Below are 16,895 nucleotides of genomic sequence, written 5' to 3' on the forward strand. Positions count from 1 at the left end.
TTGAAGAAAACAGCCCTGAAAGTTTTCTTTCAGTCTTGTGTTCTTGTTTCCATATGTGCCTTGTCTTAATTAGCACCATTCAATTTGTTCACAAAAATAAGAACACTTAGGGGCACACTTTAAAGTGTTGTTACAGTGGCACAAGAGTGCCAGTAACATAAATGTATCCATGTGTATTGATCTGTGCGTACTAATGTATACATAGATTTTGCCTCATATTTCACATTCCTTTTACTAACAACTTACTGAACTAACGTATTTATACATAATTAACACAACCACGAATATAATGCAAGGTGGACTTTCGGTCTCTCAGAAGAATAACAAAAATATCTATTACTGAATATTACTACAACACAAAACAACACAAAAATGTGGATGCCTGTAGGCCTTTATTCATTGTTACTAGATGAAAGGGAGAGTGCTGAGATATTTATTACTGACAGTGAAAATGGTGTCGTTGTCCAAAACGTCCACGAATGTTATAGAACAAACATTACTTCGGAAATGCCCGCGACACAATCGAACACGGTAAAGACTTATACGGATTGTGCATTGATGCACCACGCAATTTTGAAGACAGTTTACTTGATACGCCTGCACAACACTGCCTATCTTCTTATTCAAAGTTGCGATTAATATGTCATGACTAGGGGTGTGCGAATATTCAAAAATTTCGAATATTATCAAATATTATATTTTTGACATTCGTATTAGATTCGATAACTAGGTATTTGAAAATTTTTGGATATTCAATTGGATACGAATATTCGAAACAAATCGAATATATCGCTGGCTCTGCGGGAGGAAACATGGTTCTTAGTGTTTATTTCGATATAATCTAAAAAAGCGTGTCTCATTTAGTGCTGAATTTTGCGATAATTTTTTTCCCGATGGCAAAACTTCACCTGTACAATGTGCTTAGCCACTGGACGACTAAGCTTTGCAGAAAAGCCAGCCTCTCAGAAGCAAAGAACACAGGTTTGCGAACAGTGAGGGTGCATTGTTAAACAGGTTCTATCTCCAATCTTGAGCTTACTGCTTGACGGCAAATGCGATGAGTGACGACTGGTACAGGGTCAATCAATCAATCAATCAATCAATCAATCAATCAATCAATCAATCAATCCAATCAATTAATCAATCAATCAATCAAAAAGTTAGCTTTATTTAAACAAGTCAAGGAACGGGTGTACAAAAATAGTTGGACCAATAGCCTATGTGGCTAGTAGCCGATCCAATACACAAAAGTACATATACAGGTCAACCAAATATATATCTGCTCAATGAGTAAGAACATTATTTACATGAACAAGTACTTTTTTTTTAAAGAAGAACTATTACGTTTGGCTAGACAAGAAGAAGCATTTACATACAAGATCAAAATTTCTGGTTAATTTTATTTCCACAGGCACAGTGTTCCAAGTTATAGCGCCAAAGAACTCTTATAATCGTTCACCGTATACACTGCTGCAATAAGGAAGGTTTAAGTTAAAGTTAGTAGCTTGGGCGAATATCTTAGCTGTGTTACAAACGTCGGTGTATATACAGGGTACACTTCTAACGTATCAGTGTAAACATGGCTACTATCGTTGCCGCTTGCGATTTGTTGTGTGCCCACTAGTGCAGACGAGAAGAATCGAAAGGCGCCTTTTTTGTTGTTGTTGTTGACCCCAACCATTATGAAGCCTACAAATAATGAAGCCAAGGTACGTTTGGTTGTAGTTTTCTTTTTCATGGAAGTGCTGAAAGTGATGAAAGGAATGGAATGGGACATCTGCTTTAGAATGTTTGGTGCATGCAGACCACTTGGTATGTCTTCAAGAATCGTTCACGTAGCATTCGACAGCATTCAACAGCTGGTAAGCACAATCATCACTAGCTAGATTTGGCACACGACATATTGCTGCAACAAGTTTGGGGTGCGATCATTACACGGGAAAGATAAAAAGTCGAATTTTGACGACACAATTCAGGGGTGCGATCATTACGCGAGTGCAATCATTATGCGAGTAAATACGGTATATACCAAAACGATGCATGCCTGTAATTTACTTTTCAGCTGATGGCATCTGGTGGAGCTTCATATGGCAGATACTGCTGCTTACCTGGTGCCACAACTTTGGATAAATGCACAAAATGCCCGGAACGAGCATTTATACAGAGCAACATAAATATTTCATCATTTCAGAAGATGTCTTGCATTTACTTTATGAAATTGCACATGGAACAGAGTTGGTGGAGGCTAGTAAAGGTCGTTGTACGCAATCATATTTACGAAATAATAAAATTATTTTGCGCCAAGGCCGTGTGTGGTTCAACAGTAGTAGTGGGAAAAAAGAAAGTCGCTCCGATCAGCGGAGCCGGCGTGGCATGTACCAGCTGGCGTTCAATACGCACGCGCCCAGAACCGAAAACAGAAGGTGTTAACCCCATCCGCTTGGTGCGCTACAGTCAATTCGGCCGCTAGGCTTTATAGGAGTGCCCACTTTTGTAGAATTTCTTTCTCTATGCTGTCGCCACCAAACCTATTGCGATAAGCATCTTCACCTATCTGCCTATCTGTTTTACAGCGCGTGAGTAGTGCCACTGATAGTGTACTGCATGCCTTTAGTAGGAAATAATCCAAACGTGCCGCCATTCACTGCTGCAGGTGGCGTAATGTGAGCATCATGTTTCACTTCAGCGGCATCCAGCGTCGCCCACCAGCTTGGTATCGTTTCGGTTTCTAATCGTTCTCTTAAAACATCATGCAAAAGGAAAACAAAATGCGTGTAAGGCCACCGGAGCACCATCAGCTTGGCGTACGTCGCCGTCTTGTGCCGCAACAATCCGCACGACGCTTCGCGTTACAATAGTTGAGTCTGTCAAATCTTTTTAGTTGCTTCGGATCGTATGTTTTCCCAGTTAGTACGTTATTTTGCAGATTTATTTCTCAAACATGTGAACATGGTTTTACTGTACATACTGTATTGCGTGGCAATTACCCCTTCCCATGCTTGTTAAGCCTCACCAAAATATTTCGTGTATGCTTCAATTGCTGTATAGATGCGAAGCTGACTTTCAGGAACCGGCATTAGGCAACGCGCCCTGCCTTCCGAGCTTCGAAGATAATAGCAAGGATTACAAAAGCGGATTCCCTGCCATTGCTGACAGCGGCGAATTATTTGAACGAACAACACGGCACCGAACGGCAAGAGGCTTAAAGGGACACTAAAGGCAAATATTAAGTCAAGCTAAAGTGACAAATAAGTGCTTGAGAATCTCTGAGGTGTCAATATTATCATGAACAGACCCTTAATAATCGAGAAATTGAGGTAAATGCAGGACAAGATTAGAGACTCCCCCGGAACATTCAATTACTTGCCCGATGACGAAAGCACTCCTCAGTCAAATTCTGTCACTGGTACTCAACTACTTGTTGCAAAAAACATCCTTGTATTGCATCATAAGACGAAATAAAATGCTGCTTCTTTAGTTCTATTTTGTTTTAGAAATAAAGAACTCATTGAAATTTCCCTTGACAACGGCGCGGGCAGTCGAAAGGTTTCGTTTTCGCTCGCTTCGCACCACCCACGCTTTCGTGTTTTAGTAGTTTCATTATTGCATGGTGCTGTGCAGGTTTCGTTGGCTCGCGAAACTCGCGCAAACTGCAAGTAGCAGAAAATTCAACTTCCATGTGATGTTGCAGGGTGCTTAAGCGGTCTACGGCACCTGACCAAAAAGCAGCTGCAGCAGCAAATCCACCACTGTGTCTTGGCTCAGTGCCGCCATCTGTTGGGTGCTGTTTTACTCATCGACGGCAGCAAAAGGTGGTGATGGCTTATGCAATGTCACCACTCCCCCGATTGGATGGCAGGAGATTTGAATTTCGAAAAAAGGCATTCGTACCCTTCAGATGCAATTTTCTCATAAACTAAGTTTTTTCTTGGCACGAAACAAGCGTTGCAAAATTTCTGGAATGGTACTTAAACAGTCCACGTCAACTTAGTATTTGCCTTTAGTATCCCTTTAATGGTGAACTTCCAAGCAGCTAGGCCTAGCTTTGCTGTGGCGGTGGCTACGGCTGCCAGCTGATTTGCGTGCAAGAGCGCCAGTTCGAGGCGGCGAGATCAAAATGCGGGCGGTGGTGGCTTTGATTAATGCCATTTCGGTCCTGCATTCATGGCAAGAAGTCCGGAAAATTGGACGGCGAAGGGTTCTTGCGTCTGAAATTTCAGACGTTCTTATACATTGACTCCGTCCGAATTATCAGATATCTCCCAAAAATCTGGCGTCCGGAAAATCGGTCGTTGACTGTACACCGGTGAACTCCTCCAGCTGATGACACGGCGTCAAAGACGACTCATTACGATTCCCCACTGTTACTTAAGCCAGCATTTGTGCGACTTTCGTTGCCTTTCAATAAGATTACAGCTAATTTTCCCTGACAGAAGTACAAATACCCAGAGTTTTCCCTAAGTATTTCCAGACTATTCAAAATCCCTGAGAATTTCCGGTTTTCCCAGTTGGTAGACACCCTGTTATCGCAATAGGTTAGGCGGCAATAGCTGTAAATGCGGCATGCGATGACCCGGGCGGAGATTTGCTGGTACCGGAATAAGAAACTGTGCGTACCGTTGTTTTCACGTGAGACATGGGCAGCTGTCCACCATTCTCGATTGCGCAAGTCTCGTGCCTTTTCTTGTTCACATGGGATTTAGTGGCCGGAAAATGTATACGATCACATTCTCCAGCGAGGAACGGCGGCACGGTTCGGTAATTGCCTCTTAAAAGCGTGCGCTACGCTTCCAACGGCACTATGCGCTGTGAAAGATAGGCGGAGACGCTTATCGCAATAGGATCGACAGTGACAGCTGTGAATGCCATGTGCGACGACCCCGGAGCAGCTTTGCTAGTACCGAAATGAGAAACTGAGTGTATGCCGGCGTTTTCACGTGAGACGGGTGGGCTAGTATTGTGGGGAAGCTGCCGCAGCGGGCAGCTATATACTGTACTCGATCATGTGCGCCCCTTGCACATTTTCTTGTTTACATGGGACCTTGCGGCAGGAAAATGTATAATACGATCACAGTTTGGCGACGTGCTGAACGTTGGTGCCGAAAAAACGTGTTTTCCGGGATTGCATGCACCGCTAAAAAATTAGCGTAACTCTATTGTGTCATTTTTTGTGTTCTCAATAGTGCATATTGGCACTGGCAAAATGTATGTAACGAGAACGTATCAACGAGGATCTACTGTATTCATATTAACAAATTTTGATATTTGTACACCCTTAGTCACGATCACTAACAGCGTTCTAAATCAGGCAAAGAAAAATGCAGTGGCAACAGCTCACCACTCTCGCTCGAGAAGTGGTAGCGAGCACTGTACAGAACAAGCATGCGACAATAAAATTAAAAAAGAACAGAAAAATATGCAGCGCAATGTGTTATGTGTATTTGTGTTATGAACCCAAATACACTGCGAGGTGCGTTCCAAGGCCCCGAATTTCAAAATATATTTCACATTTTATTAATGTAAATACGGTAACTTCCTTGAAACGATAGCCACTTCATCAACACAGCAGTGTTACATGGCTTCAACAACAAAGCCAAGTGGTGCAGCTTGCATGCAATTGCAGCTTGCCACAGCAGTAAAAAATGGGGTCAGCTGTGATGTACAGAACTGCCCGCTTTTAAAGGAAACAGCCAATCGGTACTAAACCAATATAATTTATGCATTATTAAGTTCACAGAATATAAATTGGTTGATGTTAAGTGTATACCTATATAGAAGACCTATGGGGAACCAGCGCGCTGCCCAGGGACGCGCTTGTGAAAAACGGCCCTTAGCGCCGCAAGTGTGAAAGAGCTGTAACTTTTAGTGTCCCAAATGAACGCAGGGCCACAGGGAGCACATTGCTTTTACGTTTTACTAAACCGTAACCTTAGCAAGTTTAGTGTGTTTTTCTTTTTCATGTCTCTCAGCATGAAAATTGAAATTGTGAAGAGGATATGATTATACAGAACGAATTTACTTGTGAAAAACGTCCTAGAAGTGTCTTGCACAGAAAATTGGGAGCCACCAGTACCTTCCAGCATATACCGCCAATAGTGTTACAGTATGGCTTCAAAAGGAGCAGCTGACGGTAGGCGTTCTTTCATAGAAAAAAAATCGAGAAGGGTGAGAACTGTAAATAGTTTTCTATGTTGAGAAAACAACATGTCGCAACGGCAGTTCAGGGTTTCAGCAAAATATAAGTCAGGACTGGAAAACCTATGAGCGCCGACGAGCATCAGTGTGGCAAGGTACCCACAGGCTGTCAAAATCAACCAGAGATTTTTTGCTGGCCCGTCAGAGGCACCACACTAACTTTTCGTTTACATAAACCCTGTTGCAAACTTTTTTTTTTTTTCTGTAATCAGCATGCAGGCTTATAAAGGATATTGGATATAACCAGCATGCTACTTTTTTATAACAAGGTTATATTGTCCTACGGTATACTGGGCCTCTAATTGTGGTAAAAGTCACTTATTTACCCTTCTCGAAGTGTAATCACACAATCTAGTTTTGTGTTATGTTTTCCTTTAGTGTTCCTTGCAGCTTTCGTTGGGCATAGCTTGTGTGGCTTGAGCCCTTCTAATGAACTTGCCTGGTGTGGCTGGTGGTCAGTGGATGGCTGTGCCGAAGAGGGAAAACCAAGGGGGAAGCCCAATGACACACCAGTGTGCTTCTCCACTGAAGAGCCCTGCATGTTTCACACAGCAAGACATGAGCACCAACAGACACAAGTCACAGGTACAGTTTAGCCCTGCAACAGAGAAACTGCAAGAAAAGGGGAAAATGTCACTTTCGCAATAATTTCATTGTTGCTAAATGAGACAGCAGCGACAGGGAATGCATGGCAAAATTAATGTTTGCTGTGAAAATTCTGTTAGCCTGCTTTGCTTTGCCTTGTTGAGGCTATCCAGGGCCACGATTTCGTAGTAATGCCTTCCACTCAATTCTGTGCCACACTTATCCACGGTTCACGGCAAGCTGATCTCACTGGTAATGTGGGCGAAGCATCGCTCTGACCGGTAATGAGACGCAAAAAGGAACAGCATCGGAAAAGGTATCACTACAATATCGCGGCCCACAGCCACATTGCTCACAGCACGAAGTGCACCCTGCCCATTGGTCAGCAATATCGGCACTGCGTTGACAGCACTCGCACTTGCAAATTACTACATGGTAACACAGAACCTGCACATGACGCATATCGGGTGGCACTGAAACCAACATGCTTGAAGCAATGGCTGCATTATTGGACAATCACTTTCAGAGGCACTTTCGTGCGACTAGTGCAGTATGCACCGCATCTTGACATAGTCCCAAGCACTCTGGCTTATCGGAGTGCCAGGAACGCTGTCGCCCATGTACAGACACTTATGCGTCTCCAAAAGCTCCCGAAAGTGATCGACCAAGAATACGGACCCACTTTTCAATCATGGCTGAAAGCGTGGCAGCGCAATGCTGTGACCACCATCTGAAGTGCCAAAAGTAAGTCCATGTTGGCGAGACATGAAATTTTGTTCTCACTGCACATCACAGGCTGACTTCAACGCACACCAAGCCACAGAGTACACACCATGCATGCGCTATGCACGGTACTCAAAGCGTCATTACTAGGCTTGTGAAGATAATAATTTCCACCGAATACTATGCTGTTCAATACTGGCTTCGTTTTGAGTTTCAGGTTAGAAATTTTCGAAGTATTAGAAAGAAAGAAACATTAATTTTAAAACATGTGCACTCTACAGTTTCGGTGAGCAGATAGCACTGCCCATGACATGGGTCACTGACACTGTCATGTCATTGACCATGACATGGGTCATGGTCAATGTCAAACACGAAACTCGGAAAGCCAAATACGAACAACTTGTTTTAGAGTCACCGACCGATTATTCGGACTTGTTAAATTACTCAAACATCCCTGTGGTACCACCACCTTCTCTATTCAGCTAATGTATAATGGCAACCAAAGCTTCAAACAGTACACACTGTTTCGCTAGACTTTTCAGACATAATATACCCACACAATGCCGAAAAAATAATGGTCTTTAAGTCGGTTCCATTCAGGTTGACTCCATACTCTCATTGCCATGGTGGTTGCTCAGCTTTGTAAGAGTCATACAGCCACTGAAGAAAGACCTCCATTGACTCAGCGTCAAACTGTTACTTTGGTTGCCAACACCCATACAAACAGCCAAACAACACCCATACAACACCCAAACAGTGCTGCAAAGCAGCACTGTTTAGCCATAACAACCAACACAGTGTAACCATGATGAAAAGTGGCCACCGGGGTGGCAGGTGGCAAATAGTCACAAGAAGTTGTCCACTCATCGAGTGCCTCATCAGTGGTTGTGTTAGAGATAACGCGCACAACTGAAGGCATTAAAAGCGGCATTCAGGTTACAACCAACAAGGTGACAATTCATGACATTGCAACAGTGTGCTACACATATTAAGCCGTGCAACGAGCAAACATTAAATTTCAAGCAGGCTAAACTAAAACACTGAGCGAAAGTTTATAAGAGAATTGACTGTCTGTATGCTGGTGCTGCAAATGATGTTGCACAAGCGTTTTCACACAAAGATATCTGAATAACAGCACCTTGAAAAAAAAAAAAAAAAACCCCTTCCTTCCAGAAATGACACTCTGATTTTTGCAAGGACCTTGCTTTATAGTTTCATAAACTTCTGGCTGTTGGATCGGGGTCTTCAAAATGATTCAATATTACTAGTATTTGCTTAGCATGTCAGTACAGGTCAATGGTTAGGCAGCCGATTCGTTTGAAACAGGCACAACAAAATGGTGGTCATGAAGCGTTTTTCATGCCTCCAATTGTTTTTGGTGCTCTTATTTTTTTGCAAACGAAATGGCACCAGCTATGCAAATGTGCTTAGCAGTACTGTATTTACTTATGTAAAAGCAGTACTGCCCTTTCTTGCTCCTGTCCTTCCGATAGTTGACTAAATAAGCAGCTGACACCTTCGAAATGCATATGGCTTGGAATGGTAAGTCCTTTTTGGACAAGACTGTGGCTACATATAGCATAGCATCCCCAAATCTTGACCATAGTAGAAAACAAATACTAACCACAAGGAGATGGTAAAAAAAAATGACAATAATGATCTTCACAAGATATTTCACCCATAATTGTGACTGGCAGTCTTTAACACTCACAAACAAACCAATGTTCGATACAGACAATGGATGTCGTGAAAATTCTCAACTTCTTGGCAACAAATGCACATAGTTCAGAAGTCATCATTTATACCAAGTGCATTGTTGTGTTTTCATTGCCAAGTTCTGGCTGAAGTTCTCAATGCACGGGGGTATGCGCACGCATTGCTGTAATGGCAAAGCCCTCTCCACTTCTTTTCTCGAGAGTGTCGCATGTTAGCCCCGCAAGCTTGACCAGGAAAGCACTCCGGCAACAGCTTGCACATTGTAGCTTCTACTGAACATGATAGTACATTGTACAAATTTCGGTAATAGCTATCAACTGACTTCATTGATTCGAATGCGTAAAGTATGCGAATCAAGATGGTAGCCATTGTACACCACAGAGTGGGGATTGAGCCGCATGCCTCACAACGCCCCAGAAAGCTAGGCAAGAGCTAAGTTAATCCAAACACACGCATGTGGACTGAAACTAGACAATGCAGCTGCAAGAGGTCAAAACTCAGGACACAAGGTCGGACCAGAAATTTCACACACCACGGAAGATGTGGGCAAATTTGCCCTCGTTCCAAAACTCATGGCCGCCGCCGCATTGACTTCTGCAGCAGAGGCATGGGACACGAGGGGCATGGGAGAGCTGGATGTGGGGACTAAGGGCGGTGCAACTCCTTCTCTGAGGGGGCCCATCAGGCGTGCGCTGACAGCCAGCAGTTGGTCCCTGCGTGCCTGTAGGCCACTGATGCGAGACTCCAACTCCATGTTCTCTGAGCGCAGCTGATGTAGGCACGACAGCAATGATGCAACTGCAATGAGTAAACGCAAGCACACATGCATTGTAACTAATGCGCATGTAGCTAAGCACCGAACGAGAAAAGAAAAAAAGGTGCAATTTCTCCCATAATGAGAAACAGTGACGAGACAGCTCGCGAAATATTATGCGCAGTAAGTCTTGCACTCTTTAGTACGGCATCGTTAGGAGTAAACATTTGCAGATACATGGGAGCAATTCCCTTTCAAAAATACCTAAGAACAGAGCCTTAATCAGTTATGATTCTTATCCAAATCATCTTTGTGTAGGTGGTGTTCCTCAATGGTAGAGAAGTGGAGAGACAACTAGTATTTCTTCCCTGTCTCTTCAGCCTTTCGCTCCTTGCCACTGGAATCGTTTATATTGTATTGCCTCAGCTCTGGTTTCTAAATATGCAACAGAGCAATGTGTCAGCCACGTCTCTGAGCTGAAACGACATGGCATTGGGCTAGTTGGTGACCCTCAGAAATAAATATGTTGTGCACAGAATGGACACCACACAGAATGAGACATTGTTGTCCATCTTCTTCTGTGTGGTGTACATACAGTGCACGACATTCTTATTTCTGAACATTTAAGGAGCACTCAGAAGGCCTGGCACAGTCTTTTCTGGGCATTGCCAGAGTGGCTGAGAGGTAAAATTCTTTACTAGCAATCTGTGGGTGCCAAGTTCAAGTCCTGGTTCAATCCTTCTAAAATATAAAATTCTGGTACTGAATTCTGGCATTCCAGTGATGTACACCAGCAGACATCAAAACAACTAGGGGAATGAGCTCATAATAGCTATCCCAGTAAAAGGAACCATGGAGTACTTTCAGTTGAACCTCGTTTTTATTATATCCAATACTTGTTACATGCTTAAATCAGTAAAAACAGTTCAAGGTTACTTCATCATGTCTGTGTTCGTTATATTGATGTCCCACTGCACAGGCATAGGGATTTGGTAGAAAAAGTAGCGAGGTCGTCCTGGGGCACATTCATAAAGTACTGGTGGCAGCCGACTGAACAAACTAGAAAAAGATTTTGCTGTGCTGAAACACTTACTGAAATGCAAATCATGTCGCCGCAATGTTTAGAATTAGGTGCTTTGAATGCTGCACAATTGCCTTGCATTCAGTCTAAAAAATACAGGACCTGGTCTTGATAACTTCAGCCCTTCTCTTATAAAAACGATAGCTTACCTAATATCTGAAACATTCTGTCACATAGTGAACCTTATCTTTAAAACAGGAATTTATCCAAGTTCTTTGAAGAAAGCCAAAATAATCCCTGTTTTCAAGAAGGGAGATAAGCGTCTAACATCTAACTACCGCCCTATAGCTATACTTTCATTCTTCAGTAAAATTATCGAAAAACTAATCGTAACACGCTTATCAAGCTATTTATCAAAATTTTGCATCCTATCACCAAATCAATTTGGGTTTCGGGAAGGTTACTCAACTGATTTGGCATTAATATTTCTAACAGACAAGATTCGGCAGGCAATTGACGCTGGAAATTTCGCTGGTGCATTATTTATTGACCTCTCTAAAGCATTCGATTCACTTGTTCATAACATCCTTTTTGCTAAATTAGACTCTATTGGTATAACTGGCCCGGCACTGCAATTACTACGTAACTATCTGAAAGATAGAGAATACACTGTATCAATCTCCAGCACTTACTCGCACCCTAAAACAACTAACATTGGTGTACCACAAGGATCTATATTAGGGCCTCTCTTGTTTTTAATATACATTAATGACCTCCCAAAGTACCTAAAGTCCTCTGACTGTATCCTTTACGCTGACGACACTACCATCTTCTCCTCAGACAAAAGTCTTGATTCACTGATGTGTAAGCTTAATCACGACGCGGCAAATACTATAACCTGGTGCCAACTTAACAAACTACACATTAATACTGCCAAATCTAACTTCGTCATCTTCTCAGCTAAACAAAAACATATCTCAGTGTATCCATCGCTAACCTTTGCCTCCGGTGTACTTTATCCTACTGATAGTGCACTGTTTCTTGGCGTCATATTAGATAAACACCTAAAATTTGACGAGCATGTTTTATCCTTAACAAAGAAGGCAGCATATGGAATTAGAATATTAATTAAAGTTCGAAACTTCTTTAATATGAAGACACTCATCTCCCTCTACTACGCTTTTATTCACACGCATATTAACTATTGCATATCATCATGGGGAAACACGTATTCTACACATTTATCTCCACTACAGCATACCCAAAATCAAGCAATTCGCATCATTACACGTAGCAGCTACACATCGGAAGCATCTCCATTGCTCAGATCTAACGGCATTTTATCGTTACAGAAACTAAATAAATACTCACTTGGAATACTTGTTTATAAATCTGTTAACGGAAAGCTCCCGTTCCCTATAATTACTACCAGCCAGTATCCATTTTCCACGTCTACCCGTTTCGCTTCTACCAACAGCTATTTACTACCAAAACCTAGAACTAATTATGGTAAATTTACTACTAACTTTTCAGCCACATTACTTTGGAACTCATTACCGTGTCATATTAGGATATTCTCTCATTTTTACACATTCAAATCAAAACTTCGTAAATTTTTGCACTCAATATAACAATTTGATCGTTATCATTATATTAATAAGTGCTTTGTTTCGTTAAATATTTTACTGCGTAAGCTAGTGACTAACTTAACAGTGTGTCTTTTGTCTTTGCATATAGCTGCTTTGTATTCATATATCCTACTCATTTGTAATGGGAGGTCCCCTGTACAGTCTATTGACTATGGGACCTCCCTCTGTATGTATGTATAATCCCCATTTGTAACCTGATTATTATGCAAATAAAGAAAGAACTTGAACTTGAACTTGAACCACAAAATTTCATTTTGCCAATCGCTCCTCTGGCCGGTCTCCGTGCCTGTGGCAACTACTATGCATGACACATTCTGGCTGCTCCTGCGCACTAGCATTTTGTTGCCTCAAACTACTGCAAGGGGCACAGAGTCTTCTACAACAACATTTTGGTTATTAGCGGACAATGCAAAGCTGGGGCCACATTTTCGAACGGTCAATTCTGCTTGAGGCGTGTAGCACCATAACACATGTGCGCCTCTCCCTTTCTTTTCCCATGTTCTATTTCTGATTGGTACAGCTGCACATATGCGCATCCTTCATATATCTTTTATGCTGCCATTGTGTAATAAACAGCTGAGAGCAGAACCTGTCTATTGCTCGTTTATCTTGTGTGTGATTTCAGAATTTCTTAAAATGTCAAGTATGCACCAAATAGGCCCGCAGCAACTCCTTTGGAGCTCTGTTCATCACAGTGTTAGCTGTATATGGCAAGATCTCTTGGAACAACAGTTCAGAGAGTCTACAGAACTATGTGTATGCTTGCACTGCTTGTGAGCATTAGCCATCAGCGGCCAAGCAAAGTGCCCGAACAGGCTGATGCCAGTTAAGAAGGAAGAATCAAGCTGTGCAAACCATGGCAACTTCACTCACTGTCAAAGTGCTGGGCCTGCCTCATGAGAAAGCCAGAGCCCTGGTCCCACTGACGTTCAAGCAGCTGCTCCAGGGTCTGCGGAATCAAGCTGCCAACACAAAAACGCACACAATGTCAGTAAAACCATGGGCTGCTTTGCTTTATATGGACTTTCACAACATTTTCACCTCAATCAAACAATTTAATATCTTTGTAATGCACCTCCATGACGAGTAAATAAACACCTCAGTAACAATCACCTGTGCCTCAACATAACCATCATACCTGCAAAACTAAGCAGATAATGCTATCATCGTCATCATTATAACACCAGAGTTCTTACTTTCTTGCTTCAACATCACGCTTGAAAAAAGTTTTATTTTGGCAGTGCATGCACGCTGGATTCTGTTTTCCAGACAAGCTAGTCAATACAGCTTTTGTACCTGTGAGAGAGAACAGACGGCACAGACAAAAAGTTCAACTGCCAACTTCGAGCCCCAAGTATGTTGCCACTTTGTATGTACTACCACTCTTCAATGAACCTGACCCCAACTTGAGCCGCTAGGGATGGCCCACTCTTCAACGAATTTCTTGGAGGCCAACTTTGGTAACTGAGCATGTGGCACTGCATATGTGGCCACTTCAATGACAAAATGGATGCTTCGAAATTTCTGCAGTGCTCGGCAGAATCGAACCCGTCCTTCGTGCGGACTTCACGGTGGCACACCTAGATGGTGCAACACCCGTGCAGTGGGGAAACGCAAGAGAGGACCCCGACTGCACCTACACCTTGGCATTGGCAATACGGTGTGTCACTATTTGCTTCAATGCTAGTTTAATTAAGATCAACATTCATCATCAGACGAGTTCTGCCGGAATTTCTAGACTACACAATCTTCTGGACCAGCCCATAGTTTTGGTTAGATGGCTGTATAGAAACCGGAAAGAAAACTGGTCTGACAATGCCAAGAATGTTATTCATGGCACCACGTCCCTGATGCAAAATGAGCTATTTATAATGGGTAAATTATAAACAACGTGGCATTATAGAAAAGGCCTTGCTGCATTTGCTACTTCCTCATTCTACTCTGCAGTTGCTGTATGAGCCAATGGAAGGCTTTGAGGTGGAAGAAGTATTGGCCTGCCAAACGGTATGCCTTAATTACTGTACGAGGGACTGTGGCATCCTCCAATTCAAGGCAGGCGGCAGTTCCTGGCCGAGCATGACCTGTAAGACTGCCAGCATAGTGTGGGATTCTACGTAGAGGGACTGACCACCGACCTAGTTTTTTATGGCGCAACACAACACTCACTCTCAGTGGTGTTTACAACTGTAGCGGTTACTTCTAAAAGTGCACGGATATTTAGTAAGCAGATTTTTTCGACCTGAGCAGTCTCTAAAAGAAGCAAGAGTCCTTCCTCCAGCAACACTGAGAAGTGAGAGTGGTGTCGATAGCACGGCTTGCAACTTGTGAAAGCCACCCATCGTTCTGCTTTCACAGGAGTGAATGTAACTGGTTAATTACCTACACTTTGACCTTTTCAACCACTTTTCAAAATAAAAAGCTAGTACAATAAGTGCGCATTGTTACGCAGACCTTTCTTATATTTGTACCACGCTGTTCCCCAAGTACATGCCTATGTTATGGCTGGCTGGCCCTCGTCGTCGTTGTTCTGTCAATAGACGAGCCAAGCCAACTTATCGAAAATTAAGGCGGCGCAACTTTTCTACTCACTGCAAACGAAGGCCTGTCTGCACATTATAAGTTAGAAAAAACCTTATAAAAGAAAAAAAAGGTGTAATGCATTTCAATACTAATAAAAAAGACCAGGAACCGTGTACACTAGTAGAATGTGATGTGATAGGCCTCTTATGCACCTTCAGATTTCTGCCGCGTGGGCGCCAAAGGTAATTTTTCGTGACTTTTAGTGAAGAATCGAAAATATAAATTCAGGTTGAATGAGAAAAACATGGCTCATTTTAGCCACTAGTACGATAGGCAATCTTTCCATCAGTGGAGTTATCTTGATTCATGTTCTAAGCGGTTGTCTGTCCCTTTAAGCAAACCAATCGTTGCCACTATTTGAATTACAGAAGGAACTATGGAGCCCTTTCAGCAGCAATTTTCTCTTTAAGCAAGTAGCTTCTTGGCATAAAAAATGTCACCAGGTCTATGAAAGGGTAACCTAAACATCTGTACTAAATTAGGGTTTGCCTCTAGTGCCACTGTTTTGACCGACTACAGAATCGGCATTCTGACTGAGGCACAGGGTTAAGGGTGGTGTGCTCACTGACCTTGGTACAGCAGCCGATTCGGGCCAAGCAGGACTCCGAGACATGCTCATACGAGGTGGCCCGACTTGGCACGTCGAGGCCCAGCCTTCTGGGGGCAGTGTTGCAGATACCCGCCCTTTTGTGGAAAAAAAAAAAAAAAAAAAAAAGGTGTTTTTTTTTTTTAAAGGCGGAGAGAGAACACTGTTTGGAAATGTCAGTGATATAACTTTGCTCTGGGACATTACGAATATCATCTGCACTGATGGAGTACAATACCAATTCAAAGAAAGAAAAATTGAAATAGTAGCAATCTATTTGCTGCTGTGCACTTTATAGCAGTACAACAGCAAAGAAAAATTAAAATCAGGCAAAGAGAAATAATGCACGACAACCTTAACATGAAGCCGAACAACTACAAGGTTGCAACTATTTCACAGTATTGAATTGATTCCCATTCATTCATTCCCTTATCATCAGGTGTGTTCAAAGAGCAAAATTTACAAAATCAATTATATACTAATATATTAGAGAAAAAAGACCTTCAAATCGAATACACAATATTTTCTGATTTCTACACAAAGTGAGACAAAATTGCTGCAACACATGCACATTTCATTTATATACATATGTTGTGATGACAATAGTTACAGTGAATGCAACAAGTCTGTTCAATAATTGTAATGTTGTCCAAAATATTTAGCGGCAAAAAGTTTAACAAACGACCCTGAAAGCGTTCATAGGCATATTTTGTGTATAATTATTTCAGTTTGCTTGAGAAATATTTATCGTGCGCAGCTGTAAATGCTAAAATTAGGAACAAGAGCAGGCATGTGACAGGCAAATGAGTTGTGAGAATGCACTATGGCATGAAATGGCATGAAGTTTCAATGAGTACTGTGATCTGGCACTGAACTTGAAAGCATTAAGCAGTTAGTCATTTTTTGTACACACGTAGAACAAGTATAAGCTACCGCGACCAAAGGTGAACTGCCACAAATGTGGACTGCTAAAGGATGTTCTTGAACATAGAATCTATTTCTCTCCAATTTTTTTGAGGTACAGATACAAAATATTTCAAACACCAGAAAAAATAAGCTGGAAGCCTTAGAGGCAGGCTTGTGCAA

At 42.2% G+C, this 16,895-nt stretch overlaps 1 protein-coding gene across 10 annotated transcripts in view; it reads right to left on the reverse strand.

The window, feature by feature from the left end:
* The window catches only part of Alh (coiled coil domain containing protein Alhambra), a 61,986-nt gene that overhangs the window by 1,512 nt on the left and 43,579 nt on the right, over positions 1-16,895 (reverse strand). For all 10 annotated transcript variants that reach the window (XM_075680344.1, XM_075680351.1, XM_075680345.1 and 7 more), the window contains 4 exons: positions 15,793-15,907; positions 13,517-13,605; positions 9,752-10,017; positions 6,635-6,730 (listed from right to left, as the gene is read on the reverse strand). In XM_075680344.1, the coding sequence (XP_075536459.1) occupies positions 6,635-6,730; positions 9,752-10,017; positions 13,517-13,605; positions 15,793-15,907 (566 nt within the window). The remainder of the gene's footprint in view (positions 1-6,634; positions 6,731-9,751; positions 10,018-13,516; positions 13,606-15,792; positions 15,908-16,895) is intronic.

This window comes from Dermacentor variabilis, chromosome 2 (genome assembly GCF_050947875.1).
Source record: "Dermacentor variabilis isolate Ectoservices chromosome 2, ASM5094787v1, whole genome shotgun sequence".
In the NCBI taxonomy this organism is placed as follows: domain Eukaryota; kingdom Metazoa; phylum Arthropoda; class Arachnida; order Ixodida; family Ixodidae; genus Dermacentor; species Dermacentor variabilis.